Genomic DNA, 17879 nt, shown 5'->3' with positions numbered 1-17879 from the left:
ACATGCAGTCATTCATTCAATCTAATAAGTGCCATTCAAAACAGAATAAAATCATTGATTTGATTGTGAAACCCTTTCTTTTTGCATTTTAAAATACCACTTTTGATTTGGATGAAACTAAATATCTGTACAAAGGACACAACGCAAAGTTTTTGATTTCTCTCAAAACATATATTTCTTTCCATGCTGATCAGATAATATCTTTAATTTGAGTCAAAGTGATTTGTACTTGAACACGCCCACCAGAAATAGACCGGGACCCATTTTTATTCTGCATGGCTGCTGGAGACATCGTGTCACATCTTTGATTAATTTCATCTGAAAATAAACGTAAGTAAAGCCAAGTGTGTTACAAAAGCTTTTATAATTTGTATTGCCAAAATTGCAGAAAATAACCCCATTTAAGCTGGGTCGACAGCCACCCCCAATTTTTGCATGATTGTAGCTGCTAGCTACAAGCTAGCTAGCTATCCGGCGCGACGTTAGAACTGGATACCAGCAACCGACCATCACAGTCGGGAATGCAAGTTAGGCAAAAAGCCGTATTTTACCAGTATACTAACTAGCTAGCGTTACCACGATGCATCGGTGGTGGATACAGCTAGCTAGCATAAGTTCATAGTTCATAACATTCATAGTATAACTCCGTGCTCGCTTCGCTTTGAATTTTTCTGGTGAGCTCGCGGTTTCTAGACACAAGCTTGTGTTTGTGCGCGCACGTTTGTCTCTGTCTCTCTTCATATAAATATCTGTGTGTTATGTGTTTGTACACCGAGCGTAAAAGATAATTATTAATGTGCATGATTTAGAGACAGAAATAACACGCCAGCATATAAGATCAATGACATAAGACTAATTCCTTCAATTGACTTTCAGGCGCGGCTCGGAAAAATGTGCATTTTCTGAAGAAATTTTAATTTTAACTTCAAAAAATTGACCCTATGCCAAACTTAGTCGCTAATGGCTGGTCTGTAGACTGTTTGGTAAACCTAAATCAAATTATAGTACTAGCTTTTTATAAGGATGTGCATGTCATGTTACGTATTTCTTGGTTTTTCTATGTTATGTTTTTTATAGAGAAGTAACATTATTCTTTTTTTTCTGTATGCTTTCAGAACCACAGATCGCTCCATCCATTCCATGGCTGAAGCATACATTTTCATTTAATCTGAACAGGTATCATTTTGCATTTACACTGCACATCCTTTTTAAACATTTCATAATAATCTAGACCCTCCCTCATTATCCTCTCATTCACCTTGCTGATGTGTTGGCACTATTGTGTGCAATAATTGCTCTCTCGGCTTCACCCAGGTGTGTGCTCAGTGCTGGTTGTGTAGGTAGATGTGCCCCATTTCCCCTTTTCTAGTCTTCGTAATTGAAATGGGTTTTTACAATGCAATCTTTCAGTTTTGGGCAGTTTTTGACATTTCTGTGTAAACTTGCATGTCCACTAAAAAGTCAAGGTTGGACTTAGAGCACACTTTATCTTCTGTGCAATACAGGCTAGAAAAATCCATGACATAACTGGACCACTTTTGGCTTTGGAAAATGTCCTTTGTATAGGATAAGGTGTGGTTGTACACACTAAACATGCAATCCAAATTTGCAGTCTTCTGTGACAGTACCTGACAGGGGATTTCTTTAAATCACCCTGCCGCTCTTTCTTTAGCCAAGACTCCTGAGTTTAGAAAACACAAACACTGCAGTTCTTTCACTCGCGAGGGCAGTCATGAACACAGGATCTGCGCCCATTGACTGTCCGCATCCTTTATTTATACTTTTCTGTGTGTGTGTGTGTGTGTGTGTGTGTGTGTGTGTGTATGTGTGTACAAAGGTAACAACGTCATTTAGAGCAGCGGGTTTTTCCCCTTCTCTTCATTTGCATGTTCTCGTAAAAGAGCTGAGCTTGGTCTTCTCTACATCTAAATGTTCAGAACGACAGGATGCGGTTAGTATCTGCATAAGTTCAGCACACAAGTTACTAGGTAAAGAGTCATGTAGAAATGTGCTTAATGATAATACATTTCATGTAGCTGATCACATATATACCATATTCTCTTAACATTCCGCCCTGTTTATCAGAGAAATGAAATGTACAATAAGCAACTCAGTTACTACATCATAAGTTACACTTCATCTTCATCTGACAAACAGGAAAAGAAGTCTTCACTGGTTTTGGTACATCTGCGTATGCTGTGAATGATAAACTTATCATCTGTGAAATTACAGCTTTAAACAAAGAATAACATAAGTAAAGAAAAGCAAAATAAAATCAAGAAAAATTCAATGATGATCAACAGTCTCTTTAAAACTTGTTAAAGTTCAGGGCTTCTTCCTGGATCAGGATGTTGATGATGTTGTGCACCTTACAAAAGTCATTAGATCAGATTTGGTGCACTTGTTCCAGGGTGTTTAACATAACAGTCTTTCTCTGTGGTCTGTATCAGGCATTTTTCATCCAAGGATGGATGTAAGGGTGAGCTTTTTGTAGTCAAGGTAACCATGAGGCTTCCCTTCACATTGTTGCACATTGGTCCATCACACCTGCACCTGGCTGCCCTAAAGTTGATCGGATAGAGAGTGGAGTGCAGGCTTACCCAACGGGGCCCAATCGCACTACCCCCTCACCCCCAAGCAACCAAACGTAGGTGAGGCCTTCCCAATGTGCTTCCTCCTTAGTGATGGGGCTTCCGGGACCTCAACCCTTTGCAGTGGCTCTGATGTATCCAGGAGGGTCTCTCTGCAATTTTACAGGCTGTGGGTGTCGTCAATAACACTTGGTGTCAACCTGCAAGAGACTGGAGAGTCTTACGGCAGTTTATTGTTCAAAACAATATCCTTATTTTCTAGTAGTTTTGCCATCCATTCTGCCAGAGTTGTTTCTCTGACGGATTTTTCTAAAGGTTCACTTTTTACAACTGAGATTGCATCTGCTTTTTACACTGGATAAATCTATAATCACTAGAGTATAAAAGTGTGTATTAAGGACCTGGACTATCCCCGAGGACACATGGGTCACCCCATGTGTCACTAATGCTGCTGTTCTGCACAGGGACTTGGGGAGTATCGGTTTACTTTCACAAGTCATCAAATCATATTATTTTGGGTATTCTGATGATTAAATTGTGCCCTAAAGCAATGTCAGCTGACTTTCTTACTGCTTCTGCTGCGGCTGCACAGGCCTGCACGTCCATCTACGTGTAAGTAGAAAGGCTTATCATAATCAGGCAAAGCCAAAACTGTATTTGTCTGTAATGCCAGTTTCAAGTTACTGAATGCTTCTTCTGCTTTCTTCTTTGTAGATGCAACACTACATTTTGACTTAGGGCATTTTAGGCAATTCCTATTTCTCAAAGAATTCATACATCTTACATATTTCAAACTTTTAAGTTAAGGAAAAACTTTGCATTGCTTACAGCTCATAGCTCACAGCTCTGAGCTGTAAGCTCAGACAAAAACAAAAACAAATTGCCTATGGCACCAAGGCTTTGCGTTCATATTAATTGAGTGTAAGCTGCTTTCTTCATTGCAAGTGTTTGTTTCAATAAGGTTTAATTCATGCATCTTATCACTGAGTTCTAAATTCAAACTATCTCACTTCTGATTCATTTCAAAAATAATCTGACATGTAACAATTTGTATGTGTGTTTTCTATTTATTAAGGTAATGACAATTATTGCTTTCATTATTCTTACCTTTTCTAATGTTTACCTCTTTGTTATGCTGTGGTGGACATCCCTAAACAGTCATGAGTTCAGGTTTCAACTTTCAATCCAATTATATCCTATATTCTCGCAGTCAAACTCGTCCAGCTTCATCTCTCACCGGTCTCTCTTTCATTCACAGTGTCCTGTTCGTGCTTCAAAGCTCCAGCAAACACAGTCTCAACTCAGCTGTTGTCTTCTTCTCTGTTTCTTTACAGTCTTTCTTTCAGATTAAGTCCCAGCATGGCAAAATATCACTCAATGTCCAGTGCTCTTCCACAATTCTTTATCCCACTGTTCAACTGCCCAGCCTGTATTTTCACAGTACATGTTGCATTACTCTTACATGCTGCTGCTGGTCGTCAGTCGTCATCAGTGTTAATGGATCAGTGGCACTGTCGTTTGCCTGCTGTATTCAAGTCCACGATGTTCTATCGGTCTTCATCAGGCGATTGACTGTCCTTTGAACTTCTTCTCAGTTTCAGGGACAAAGTGAGAGATCAAGCCGCACAATTTCGAGCCAAAGACTGGCTTATTCTCCCAATTCTGTTAATCTGCTCTTCTGCTGCTGAACTCAAGGTTGCAAAGTTGAGAGAGTCCACCTGTATTGACACACTAAAGCATATAATTTAGTATTATATTCATTTTTTCTTAAAGGCTTCATTTGCTTCATGGGCCTCATCTGTCTCTCTGTGTTCTTTCTGTACACACTCAGTTCCCATATATGGGCATGCAAAGTTCCTGTTCACTATTTCCTGTCGCTGCAGCGTCGGTACACAGAGCCATATTTCCTGTTTCTTCAAACTAATCTAACTCTTTTGTTTTTTTTTTTTTCTTTCTATTTATAATCTACAGACCCTCTTTAATTCTACTAAATCTCTTTAATTCTACTAAATCTTGATCTAAAACCAACACCTTTATGTCATTCACACTTTTAAACATTCTAACCTCTTTTGTCATTCAGTAATCGTCTCACACACTGCCTTTTCTCTCTCAAACTTCCATTTTCCACTCACTCAGACAAATCATGCAGAGTCACTCAAATCAAATACTGACAGCATTCACACGGTTAAAATCACTTAAAATACGCTTTCATACGAGTATTTTAAACATGCCTTCCATGATCAGAAAGAGCAAGTCAAAAGAAAAAGAAAAAGAAAACTGAAACCTCTCATCATCCTCACGGCTTCTCATTTGCATTCTCACGCACACATAACTAAAAATAGAATCAGCAGCCAGTGCACTGTTGTGTTGTCACAAACCTGTAGCTTTAGCTGTTGTATTCAGGGCTTGACTTATTATTTATTAGTATAGGTTTGCTCTTCATCTCAAGAAAGTCTCATCTAGGCTAACAGGTTTACAGACAGGTCAGGTGTCTCTATGCACTTGATTAGATTAGGTATTTTCCTTATTTTTTCATCGCATATATCATTGTACTGAGTTTGAGCAAACCTTAAGCTTGAATCAGACTACTTTTAACAATTATCCACCTCACATCATAACTGACTGAGGTGTCTCTTATTATTAATATTATGTCATTATTAATGTTATCATTGTATTGTTTTTCCTTTATTATAACAGCAATAGTATATTACAATATACTACTATACTACTAATATACAATAGATTATTATTTTATATTTTATTATGTATCCATCACGGGTCTGTGTGAACCTGCAGCTTCACACCTTCCCAAGCTGGAGACATTTTCCTTGGCTGAACAATGACGCAGCCGTAATATACCTTATGCATCTCTCTTTTTTATTTGATATATTTTGTGTGAATTATCTGCTTTCATTCATTCTATTCATTCTGGGTATGGTTGTCTACCCAATTTTGTATCATTTGGTAATACCAATTTACAGGTTGCTATGCTTCCTATTATTAGTTTGAATATAGTAGCGATAAGCTCTAATTTAATTTAAGTTAACCTTAATTTAACCTTTTCTTTATTCCACTTTATTCCTAAGAGTATTTATATATATATTCAGTTGGGTCTGTATCCAACTCATTTTAAACTTCTACTTTGATCTCTAATTTTTCACTTGATGAGGGATTATTATGTTCTTCCTAGTCTGAACTGCTTCTTAGTTTCTTACAGTCACGTACAAAATGTCCCTCTTTTCCACACCTCCAGCATGCAGTGCTAAAGCCACTTTTTGGTGTGTGTATAGGTCTACCTCTACCTCTTGCTGTTCCACTAAGCATTCCTCTGTCTTTCTTTTGGATTAGTCCTACTCTGGTTTGTTGTTTTTCTAAACATTTCTCATCAGGTGTTAATTTTGCTTGTTTATTCTCCATTCTCAAAGATTTTGCTGGGCCGTCACTGGCACGCTAGACTTCAGAGTGGTTTACTGGTACGGCCTTCTACTTCATTTCTAAAAAATGAAGCGGTATCAGTTTTACGAGATAAAACTCAACCGTTCTCCTTTGTCACCAGTACGTGAGCCTCAGCAAAGAAAACAATAAAAAACAAAAAACAATGGAAGTAGTTCAGCAACTTATTGTGCTGCAAAATCAACTTACTTCCAAAACACATATACGCGTACACACAGATAGACATTTGCTTGCTAATTTGTCACGGTAATTCACGGTCACTTCTAAAACCACTCTAAACACAGTTCCTTGTGGCGAACTTAAACCTTATTTGTCACGAAGTATTTGACGGCTACTTCTAAAACCACTCTAAACACAGTTCCTTGTGGCGAACGTAAACCCTATTTCACGTGCTTCTTTGAAGTAATTCCGCTACTTCCAACCTTTACGCATTTCCTGAAGTAATTCCGCTACTTCTAACCTATTTTATGCATTCTTCTAAACCCTTCCGGCGGTTTAAAACCAAAAGTGTTTTCTCACCCTCAGTCGTCTTTTGCTGGTTGTTCAGGTCATCTGGATCCCAACGTCGTGGACCAGTACTAAATCACCGGCCTGGACCCGAATTCAACGTTCCAGGACTCTCACCTCTACCTGGAGAGGGCTGTCGACAGACTTCGGTGCTGGTTTAACCACGGCGTCAGGATGCAGAAATCAGACCTTATTGGAGTCACAGAAATGAGTCTGCTGTTTCCATCTCTAGGTTCGAAGGACCAATTTAAATGACAGGGGATTTCTTTAAATCACCCTGCCGCTCTTTCTTTAGCCAAGACTCCTGAGTTTAGAAAACACAAACACTGCAGTTCTTTCACTCGCGAGGGCAGTCATGAACACAGGATCTGCGCCCATTGACTGTCCGCATCCTTTATTTATACTTTTCTGTGTGTGTGTGTGTGTGTGTGTGTGTGTGTGTGTGTGTGTATGTGTGTACAAAGGTAACAACGTCATTTAGAGCAGCGGGTTTTTCCCCTTCTCTTCATTTGCATGTTCTCGTAAAAGAGCTGAGCTTGGTCTTCTCTACATCTAAATGTTCAGAACGACAGGATGCGGTTAGTATCTGCATAAGTTCAGCACACAAGTTACTAGGTAAAGAGTCATGTAGAAATGTGCTTAATGATAATACATTTCATGTAGCTGATCACATATATACCATATTCTCTTAACAGTACCCTTATAACATATGTTCAAAAACCTGCAGTGGGAGCTGATACTGTGTTGTGTCTCTTTCCTTTGTGTTATTTTATGTTGTAAGTTTTATGTACACTAGCGCTGAGAGGCAACTTGATCCACAAATATGGCAAATCCCATACGACTCCTCATTTTGTTGAGTGACAATAGCTCTGAGAGGATGGATCTATCAAGGGTGCCAGACACAGTTGAAGAGCTCATTGAACAAGTTAAAGAGTCATGCAAAGTTGCTGGAGGTATCAGGCTGCAATATAAAGATGTAGACTTTGGTGGAACATTTGTGAACTTGAACTCAACCTCCATGATCAAGGATCTTACCACCATCAAGGTCATACCGTCTGCTACTGAAACATTAATTTTAGAATTTGTAGAAAGTGACCTAGATACAAGCTCCATCTCAACACACACTGATGACACAGTCATACTAAGCAGCAGCTCCTCTGAGAAACTCCGCACAGAGCCCTGGCCAAAGGAGTTCAGCATCCCACAATTCTCTTTTGAAACAGAAGGTCAACTTGAGAAAGGGAATGTGGAATACACAAAGGACCAAACCAGGCTCACACCTACATCGAAAATGTTGTCCGACATTCTGGAAAGACTGGCAGAGAAGATTTTCTCCTACAAGGCGTACCCCAGTGATGCAGACCTGAGTGACGTTGCGGAGGCTCTGACAAGGAAACATCCCTGCTTGAGGCAACCAGACTCCTTCAATGAGAGCTACGGATGGAAACTCAGACTAAAGACTAAGATGAGCAATTACCGCACTCAGCTTAAGTCACATGGACTTGCATCTGAGCTCTTAGTAAATACCCTCAAATCAAAGTCACGAGAAGATCCTGTTCCCAAGCCAGCCAAGAACAACAAAAAGGCAAGAAGAGGTGAGGCCAATTACTATCCTCAGACCAGCAGTGAGAATCCAGAAAGCCTAGAACTAGAGCGAATATCTCTCCTGACCGAATTAAAGAAGAGAAACAATGAGAAAACTGTACGAGAAAAGATGGCCAGGACCTTCGAATTCAGGAGGAAAGAGGTTGTGGATAAGAAGCCTGACATCAAGAACCTCTTGGAAAGATGGCCAGGTCTATTTCAGATGGAAGAGGTATAACTTTAACTTTTTTGTACTAATGCCTTTTATCATAGTTTGGAAATGGGAAATATATGTTTTGACTTTTTCTTGTTGGAATTTGGTCTTTAAAAAATGTATTGTACACTGTCTACTCATGTACAGATTAATGCAGAGTTTCTGCGGTTACTGCAGTTCCCTTGCTAACCAGATTCATGGCCCAGCTGGACAAGCACTCCCCACAGCTACTTAAAATAATCAGAAAGAAAGGAGGGACAACCAAAGCAAAAACTGCCATAATCCTAGAGTTTCCTTGATCAGGTAGGGTATATATAATTAACTATTAACATGACAGTTAGCATTTTAACCCCTGTATCTAATGAGAATTTGTATCCTGTTACAGTTTTATTTTGGTAACGTCAGTGATTATGGCTGTGACCTTTTAAAATGCTGAAAGGAAGTGTGGGCTTTGTCCTTGAATGAATGAAGAGATTTATTGTCATTATAAAAGTACAGAGCACAACTACAACAAAATTTATTTTGGAGACACATTTTCACTCTCACTCGCCAGATACACATACATACATATATACATATAAACTTTTATTTAGGGACAAGAAAGCATATGCCGCTTTTCCACCGACAGAACACGGTGTGGCTCAGTTCACTTTAGCCCCCTGCGGACGCTTTTCCACCGCCTTTACACCTCATTGGCCCGGGTGTGTGTGGTGTCCACATGAGGTGATATAGAAGCGCTCCCACAAAAGGCTTTAAAAAAAACTCCCAGCAACCATACTCCATTGACTTTGGACCATGGCGACTTCCTCCACAAGAACCAAAAATCAAACCAATCAAAATGAACCACAGACAGAGCAAAGTACAAAAACACACATACTGTATATCGCGATTGTTGTTGTTCTTTGGGCTGTGATGTTGCGGACAAAGACTTTTGCGCGCGACTTTTCATAGCCAGATGGGTTCGCCCCTGTTCCCAGTTACGTCCACTTTATGTTTCCACCGCAACAAGCGAGTTCATCTCCGCTAAACTGAACTGCTCTCAAGCGCACCGTGCCGATTTGTCGGTGGAAAAGGGGCATTAGTCACCTCATGAGGATAGAGAGGTGAAAAAAAATGCCTTTCACGCAGCATACTCTCCATATTGCATAGTAACAATTTTAACTGTTCCTGCAGGATGCTGATGCTGACATTAGGAGGGAGTGTATACTTAAATCTCTCATTATCTACCTTGGAGAACGTGTTGAGGACTTGATAAAAGAATACATGGTATGTCCATATCTGTTCTGTCTCTACATGAGATGCAGTCTCTTGATGTAAATTTGACAACTCTGCTATTAAATGCAGTGATTAATGTAGAACAGCAACGATTAATCAACTCATCAAGTTAATATCTTAGGGTTCTGTATTGTTTTCTTTTTTTTCATTTATGAAAATGTTCCACCATTGATTTAATTTAATGATTATGCAATTCACAATCTGATTAGTCAAATAATTGTTCTAATAGTCTGTGACCAAACAACTATCAAAATAGTAGTTTATTATGGTCAAAGATTTATCAGGTGTGCCAGACTTCAGTTCTTCACTTGTACATTTTGTTCCATATTTTACCTCAAGATATCCCAGAAAGATGAAGCTGAGGAAGAGCTGCAGAGTACCACAATGGCACTCTTCGTCTTCAGGGACAACTCAAGCCTCCTACATCAGCCTCGAGACATCGGGATAATCATTGATGGTGTGGAAGTCCTGAATGAGTTGCCTTCTGTGGCAGCTGGAGTGGCAATGGTCTTTGGACTCTGTTATGCTCTTAATATGGAATATCCACGAGGATTCAGGTTCACCTTTGAGGCTCTTCAAAAGATTATGATGGAGCTTGACTTTAACAAGATGACCTCTAAGATTCATAAACTTAATTGTGAACTTAACACTGCACAGTAGTGTGTTTGCATGCATGTGTGCATGTGTATGTGCACATGCATGTGCATGTGTGCTTGGTTATTTTGCTTGGTTGGCCTGCAGTGGTATTCTACATTCAAAAGTTATAAGAACACCCATTTGAAAGGGAGATTTAAGTTGATTTCATTGATACATGTGTACATTTTTTTTTTTACATTGTACAGGCACAGTGCACATATAAACATTTTTGAGTACTTGCAAATTGGTTTAAAAAGAGTTTTGGTTTTATGCCAGTTTTAGACAGGTTGCAGGTTTTATACCAGTTCTAAAAAGATTGCAGGTTTTATACTGGTTTTCAAAAGGTTGCAGGTTTTATAAAACAAACATTTCTCTAATCATTTCTGCCGTAGCACTAAATCTTTATATTACTAATCCTCTCTATTGATTATAGTTAAAATGGTTTGGAACAATAAATAATTTTGAAATAATTGGTTGGCCAACTGTCTTGTTTTTTATAGGAAATGCAGAGCATTTTTGAACTGAAATAAAATGAAATGTAAAAAATATAGTTTGAATATATGTAAATCAATTACCTGGCTTCAACACAAACATATTAGTTCATGTTAATTTGGTTCGATGTGAATACATTAGGTTGGTTAAATTTCAATATATTAGCTTGGTTCAATAATTAAAATATGGTTCTATGTAAAAAAATCAATTTGGATCAATGCAAAATTTAAAGTTTCAGTCAAGTCTAGTAATATTGTTTATATCAACATAAAAGTATCAGGTCATATCAAGTGACTCAATTTGGATTCTATGAAGTCAAATATTTTGGATGTGACCATTGGACATCAATTTTTTTAATTTCAATAGGGTTTTTCTTTTTACAGTGAGGTACAGGGCAACGAAATGCAGTTTGCATCCATCCAGAAGTGCTTTAGCCATGATATAGATATATTACAATATATATTAGCAATAATATAGATATGTAAGTATATTACAGAACTGGGTCTATTATGGTATGTTATAATGTACACGTGTGAAGTATGTTATGAATATGCTATAACTATAAGTATGTACAGGCTGTAGTGAGTACAAGCTATGTACAGGCTATGAACAGGATATAAATATGAAATAAAAAACTACAGAAATCTGAGATATACAGTTATACAGAAATGTGAACTATGCAAGTTATGAACAGTTGTAGGATTAAAAATTATTGTATGTACAGAATGATTATTTACACAGAACTATACAGTAGTGCAGTTAAGATAAGTGAGATATGTGGATAATTTCTACAGAGGCTGTATAAAGTGCTAGTGGCTGTGAGTGGAGGTTCAGTCCATGTTATTATTGTGTGTTTGAGGGTACAGTTGTCCATTGTGTGTGTGTGTGTGTGTAGGTGGTTGTGGGTGTGTGTATGTTCAGTCCATGAGTTTAACGTTACGAGCAGTTGGTCGTCCCGATGAGATCCTCGGAGATGTGGACTCCCAGGAACTTGAAGCTGCTCACACGCTCCACAGCCGTCCCCTTAATGTGGATGGGTGGATGTGGGTCAGCATTCCTCCTGTAGTCCACGATGAGCTCCTTAGTCTTCTCGGTGTTAAGCAGCAGGTTGTTTCTGTTGCACCACTCAGCCAGACGATCCACCTCCTCCCTGTAGGCGGCCTTATTGTTGTCACTGATGAGGCCAATCACCGTGGTGTCATCTGCAAACTTAATGATGGTGTTGGAACCATCAGCAGGTCTGCAGTCGTGGGTGAAGAGGGAGTAGAGGAAAGGGCTCATCACACAGCCTTGTGGTACACCGGTGTTCATTGTGATTGTTGATGAGCAGCGGTTATCCAGCCGGACATGTTGGGGGCGGTTGGTCAGGAAGTCCAGTAACCATTTGCAGATGAGGGAACTGATGCCCAGGTCTGTCAGTTTCCTGATGAGTTGTGAGGGGTGGATTGTATTGAACGCTGAACTGAAGTCTATAAACAGCATTCTGGCGTAGGTGTTGTTGTTGTCCAGGTGTGATTTTGTTGTTGTCCATTATTGTTGCTGATCAGTCCTTATTATTGTTCTACAACAGTGACACATCAGTAAAACAAATATAAATATCAACCATGACATTTACTCTTAAAAGAAATGAATAATCAAAATGAGAATACTTGATTAATCCCAGAGGAAATTATATACAGAAAAATAAACTAAAAACTCACAAAGGGCTTCTACCAACTGAAGTAAAAATGTAACACAAATGTGCTTTCTAGATTTTTGTTGTTTGGTAGTCACTCAGGAATTAGTTTAATCCCTTTATTTTCTGAAATATGCCTTTTTTATGTACTGAAATTGGAGTGAAACACATGCATTTTAAGAAATACGTTGATACCAATCCAGTAGCGTCTGCTGTTCTAATGCGTGACTCTTTCTGTTGTGAAATTATAGTGTCAAATGTGTAGTCTTCTTTATTTCTATGTAGTAAATTTGTCATGGTCCCTGTGTCTGCCCCGCTGGTCCCACAAGGCTACATGTGTTTTTGACTGCTCTCTCTCTCTCCCTCGTCACTCTTCCTGGGCTGAGCTCACTGTGGGCTCCCGCCTTTGGTCTGCGCAGTTGTCTCTAATTACTTGGCTGGGGATGTTTCGACTATCTAAGGCTGGGGCTCAGATCCTGTCTTCACCGGATGTTTGAGTGAGACACATTAGTGTTAAATTCTGGTTCTCGTGAACGTTTTTTTGTGAGTGAGTTTCCCCTTTGTGACTGACTGTTCCTGTGAACAGTTTTCCCCAGACCTGCTGCCTTACTTCCTGTTTTGGAGTGAGCCGGTGTTTGGAGTCGCGTGCTGGAGTACGAGTGTGTGAGGAGATCTTCCCTTTCTCAAACCATCCTTGGTCCCCTGGATTCTTCCCCCACTTGTACATAGATTGGTGACGTGTAAATAAACTGTTAAATTGAACTATGAATTCCTACCTGCGCCTGAGTCCTCCCATATTCGTGACAAAAAATTTTGTTGACTATTACATATTTTTTTCCCATATGGCTGTGATTTGGCCATTTGCGGCAGATTGCTGCCCCATCCTGAGCCTGGTTCTGCTGCAAATTTCTTCCTGTTAAAAGGGAGTTTTTCTTTCTCACTGTTGCCAAAGTGCTTGCTCATAGAATTGTTTGATTGTTGGGGATTTCTCTGTATTATTGTAGGCTCTTAACCGTGATTGCTCTTATAAATTGCTTTTAGGCGATTGTTGTTGTACTTTGGCTCTGCGTAAGTAAAATAGAATTTTAATAAATTCAGTTGGTTCCTAGAGCTTTCAAAAGTAGAGCTCTCAGGGCTAGATTCTGTGAAATCATCTCCCAGTGTGGATTTAAGAGACAGAATCTGTGTCCCTATTCAGGGGCCACATCCTTAGAAGGACACAGCCAACGTAGGCTTACTGTACTGTACTCGAAGGCTGGAAGTGAGAGACTGTGAAATGATCTAGCCTTCAGATTTGCGTCACCAGCTGTCCCTGCCCTTACCACTTCTCCCCATCATTGACAGCAGGAAATGATGGCTCTCTTTCTCATCTTTTTATTAACTGAAAAGCTACAACAAATAAACAGTCAGCACAGACAACTTATTTATCTCCGACTGAGATATCCATGCTAAGGTACAGTGAAAAATGCATGTCTTCATTATTTTTTTCCTTCAGATCTTTGATCAGTGTATTTTCATGAAAGTGTATAAAAGTTGAAAAAAATTTACAAGCTAATTAAAACTTTTCTATTTGTTTTTTCTGATATTCTGATATTTTGTGATACGTGATTGTAATATAGGACTGTTCGTTCTTTTATCTTTTTTATCTACACTTTAGTACATTACTGTAATAATCAAAACAATGTTTTAACACTTAAAATCAACATTTTATAACAACAACAGCAAAATTAACAATAGTGATAAGAATCAAACAATTTCTGTTATTTCCCATATTTTCCTTCACCAGAGCAGTCCACTGTACTGCAGGATTAACCTGAGTGTCCCAGTCTTGGACTGTTTTTTTAACAATGAGGACACTAGGCCTGATTTTCACCTGAGCAGGGAGTCTCTGAAAGTGCTGCTGAATCTGATTAACCAGAATCAGAGACATGATTGGTGTGCCACATTTGAGGTCCTGGTTTTCCTTTTCTGGCTGACAAGTGGAGCATCCTCCAGAGTTGTTTTCAGAGTGTTTGCAATGCTTCGTTCCACTGTTCATCACATTATCCACAGTGTCACAGAGGAGGTGGTGGCCATTCACCATCAGGTCATCCACCTCCGTCAGACCCCTGAGGCCCTAGATGTCGTGTCTTATGGGTTTGCAGGGTTGGCAAGACACAGAGTCTTTTTGTAAGCTGCTGGTGCAATTGATGGCTGCCATGTCCACATCAAGCCTCCCAGTGGTCCTGATGGCCAGCGCTACAGGAACAGAAAATTCTTCCTGTCAATTATCCTGCAGACAGTTTGTGATCATCAGGGCTCCTTCATTGAGTCATACATAGGCTGGCCTTTGTCAGTGCATGACTCCAGTGTGCTCCGCCACAGCCCACTGTGCAAGCAGGCCTATTACGCTCCTCCAGGGCATTTCAATCTTGCAGATGGAGGTTACATGGCTCCAACATCCTCATCACTCCCTCCAAGAGATCAGTGCAAGGTATGGGAGACCGATCAACTCTCATCATTCCACGGCACACTCCATTATAGAGCGTGTTTTTGGAATGATGAAGACGAGGTTCTGGGCATCTTTCTTTAAGCGTTGGAGATGCACCACACCTTTATTCTAATCATTTACACACATTGTTTTTAGAATAATTAAAATTAAGTAAAATACAATAGGAACTTTAATGTATGTACATGTATAAACACCTTATTTAAAAAACAAAAAAAACATCTGTTTCAGGTTATAACAGCATGTACTAATCTTCATAACATTTGCCTCAGTGATGGTGGGCCCTCCGGAGGATGAGCCCAAAGAAGATGTGACAGATGAGGAGGAGACTGGTTTGGAGGCAGTCAGTGGTGCTCCCTGGAGGGACCAACTACCTGCCGAGGTGTCTGCCCTGAAGGCGGTAACCCCTGGAACATGGGTACTTGGATATTACTTGTAATATCTTTATTAACAGAATTGTTTGCACCACTTTATTTTTGCATCTTTCTGAATACATCTTAGTCACATGGCAGCCGTTGATTACATCAGCCCTGCAAACCCAACCCAGCCTAAGTGATGCGGTGTACACTGGAAACAAGCATCCCTAACCACCCTGTACGATGCTCCACTCACTAGAGGGGAACACAAACCAACTGGTCCAGCAGATCCAGCAGCACTGTCAGAGACTTCCTGCTCAGCCAAATATCAGGCCTGCTTCAAAGTACTTGTGCTTACTGGGACCCTCAGGTTAATCTTAGACTTTGTATAATAATCCTGTTGTGGGTTTTTTTCAGTGGTGTTATTTACACATTTTAATAGTTGAGTTCAAAATGTGTTTTATGTTGTACATAGTTGGAAAAATAATGCAAATAAAGTTCAAGTATTTACAGTTAGTTTTATTTACAGAACTTTATACATTTCATTTTTTCATTTCAAGTTTTTTGAGCAAGCCAAACAGCCTGTCCATTCTCTCTCTTCTTTCCTCCATTTCCCTCTGCAATCTGATATCCTCTCTAATTAAATCTAACAATTCATCTTCCCTGTCTTTCTTTCTCTTTTGGCTTCTTTACTCTAGCTGACCCTCATCCTCCTGCTCTTCCTGAGCCTGCTCTTGGTTGCTCATTGCTGAACTGGGCCCTGGAGCGTCCTTGTCAGGGACCAACAGTAAAGCATAGAGGACACAGGTGTTTAATTCAAAAGTGGAGTTTTATTTACCCAAAAATATAAAAAATAATTAACAAATCCAAAACCTAGACAGGCAAACCAATAAAAGAGGTCAACTTGATGAACTAAACTCAAAATAAAAAATAACAAAACCTCAAACAAACTTAAGACAAATTCACCCACTGAACTGACACATCAGGGAACTTAAATACCGGTTTAGCGAAGTTATATGACACACAAGTGGAACACTAAATGGCTACAAGGAAGGAGAAGCCAAACCCCAGGTAACTCAAACAAAGCAAGATGTATTAATACAACAAAACAGAAATTTGATCTTGCAGAGTTGATATGTGGATACTCCATATAAACATTGTAAGATGTGATGGAAAAAATAAACTGATTAAATAAAGAAACGATATATTGGACAATGGGTAAAATACATTTAAAGTCTTGAATTCAAAGTAAACTAAAGTAAAGCATGGGGTGTGGATCTTACCATCCTTCTTGGAGGCAATTAGGAGTGGAGGCCTGGTGGAGGGCCTCTGTCCTAACCCTCATCCATGAGGGAAAACAAGGGCCATGTAGCAGCAGTGGGCGTCCCACTCACTCCCTCGTCTGACCCTGGATACTTTTTTTTTTTTTGCTCTGCAAAGAGGTGACTTTTCCCTGCAGGCCCCAACAGACAGAAAATAATAGAACATGGCAATCGTGTTAATCCGTGAAAGGCATCCACAGCAAAATGTACTAATTTAGAACTACAAGAAAAAAAAGCACTCTCCCTCATGCCTATCAGATTACAAACTGCATACTACAAGCCACAGTGGCTGAGGTTTTTGCACCTGTGAAAAGGTTTTCATTCACCTTGCTCCCTAAAATATAACAGGACAGTAAATTTAGTTTACTACCATCTAACACAGGGGTGTCAAACTCATTTTAGTTCAGGGGCCACATGGAGAAAAGTCTATTCTCAAGTGGGCCGGACTGGTAAAATCATTGTATATATAACTTAAAAACAACAACTTCAGATTGTTTTCTTTGTTTTAATACGATCAATGTAAAAATAAAGCTAGAGCCTGTGGACAGTATGTTCAAAATAGTACAGGCACAACATAGCTATTAATCATAAAACACCTCAAGTTATTTGAAAATTCTGAGGACAAAGAACACACAAGCACACAGTGCCTCAGTGATTCAGAGAAGTATATCAGGGTGTCTCATGCAGCACTTTCAGTGGGGTTGCATAGTTTGACTCCTGATACCTGGCATCTTTTAGCTTTCACCAGCTCATCAATATCAGGCTTCACATCCTGAGCAGCAGCTAACTTCAGGATGTGATTCAAGTGCCTGTGCGTGAGCCTTGAGCGCAGTTTTGTTTTATTTGTGCTCATTACAGAGAAAACTTGCTCACAAAGATACATGGTTCCAGTTTTGCAGCGAGGGCTGTCAAGTTGGGGTAACCTGGCAAGAGATTCTGATAGAATGTGTTCAAGCCAGCTGCGGCAAGTTTGCCCTTCAAATCCGTCACACTGCAAGTCTATTATTTCAAGTTGGATCCTGACGGGCAGATCAGAGGGATTCACGGTGAACGGCGAGCAAAAAACTTTGAAGTCTTTCTCCAGTTCACCAAAAATCTGAAATCGTTGCTCAAACTCTAGTAACAGTCCCGTTATTTTATCTTTGAACCGCTTCATATCTGCCACACTTTGGATCGTGCACACATTTTTCAGTCAGGGGAAGTGAGCTGCATCACCGCCAGCGAGCTGCGTCTCCCACAATAACAGCTTCAACTTGAAAGAACGTATGCTGTCATAATACTACGTG

At 39.6% G+C, this 17879-nt stretch overlaps 1 protein-coding gene across 1 annotated transcript; it reads left to right on the top strand.

Moving 5' to 3' along the window:
* Nucleotides 1-279: 279 nt before the first annotated feature.
* Nucleotides 280-10238, top strand: LOC120442387. Its single transcript, XM_039618896.1, has 6 exons — nt 280-330; nt 1116-1176; nt 7333-8367; nt 8497-8652; nt 9523-9615; nt 9964-10238. The coding sequence occupies exons 3-4, from the start codon at nt 7375-7377 to the stop codon at nt 8536-8538; spliced, it is 1035 nt and encodes a 344-aa protein (XP_039474830.1). The 5' UTR covers nt 280-330; nt 1116-1176; nt 7333-7374; the 3' UTR covers nt 8539-8652; nt 9523-9615; nt 9964-10238.
* Nucleotides 10239-17879: the final 7641 nt, after the last annotated feature.

Source organism: Oreochromis aureus, linkage group 10 (assembly GCF_013358895.1).
Source record: "Oreochromis aureus strain Israel breed Guangdong linkage group 10, ZZ_aureus, whole genome shotgun sequence".
Classification (NCBI taxonomy): domain Eukaryota; kingdom Metazoa; phylum Chordata; class Actinopteri; order Cichliformes; family Cichlidae; genus Oreochromis; species Oreochromis aureus.
Note: the sequence above shows the minus strand (reverse complement) of the source record. Positions and strands in the feature narration are given on the sequence as shown.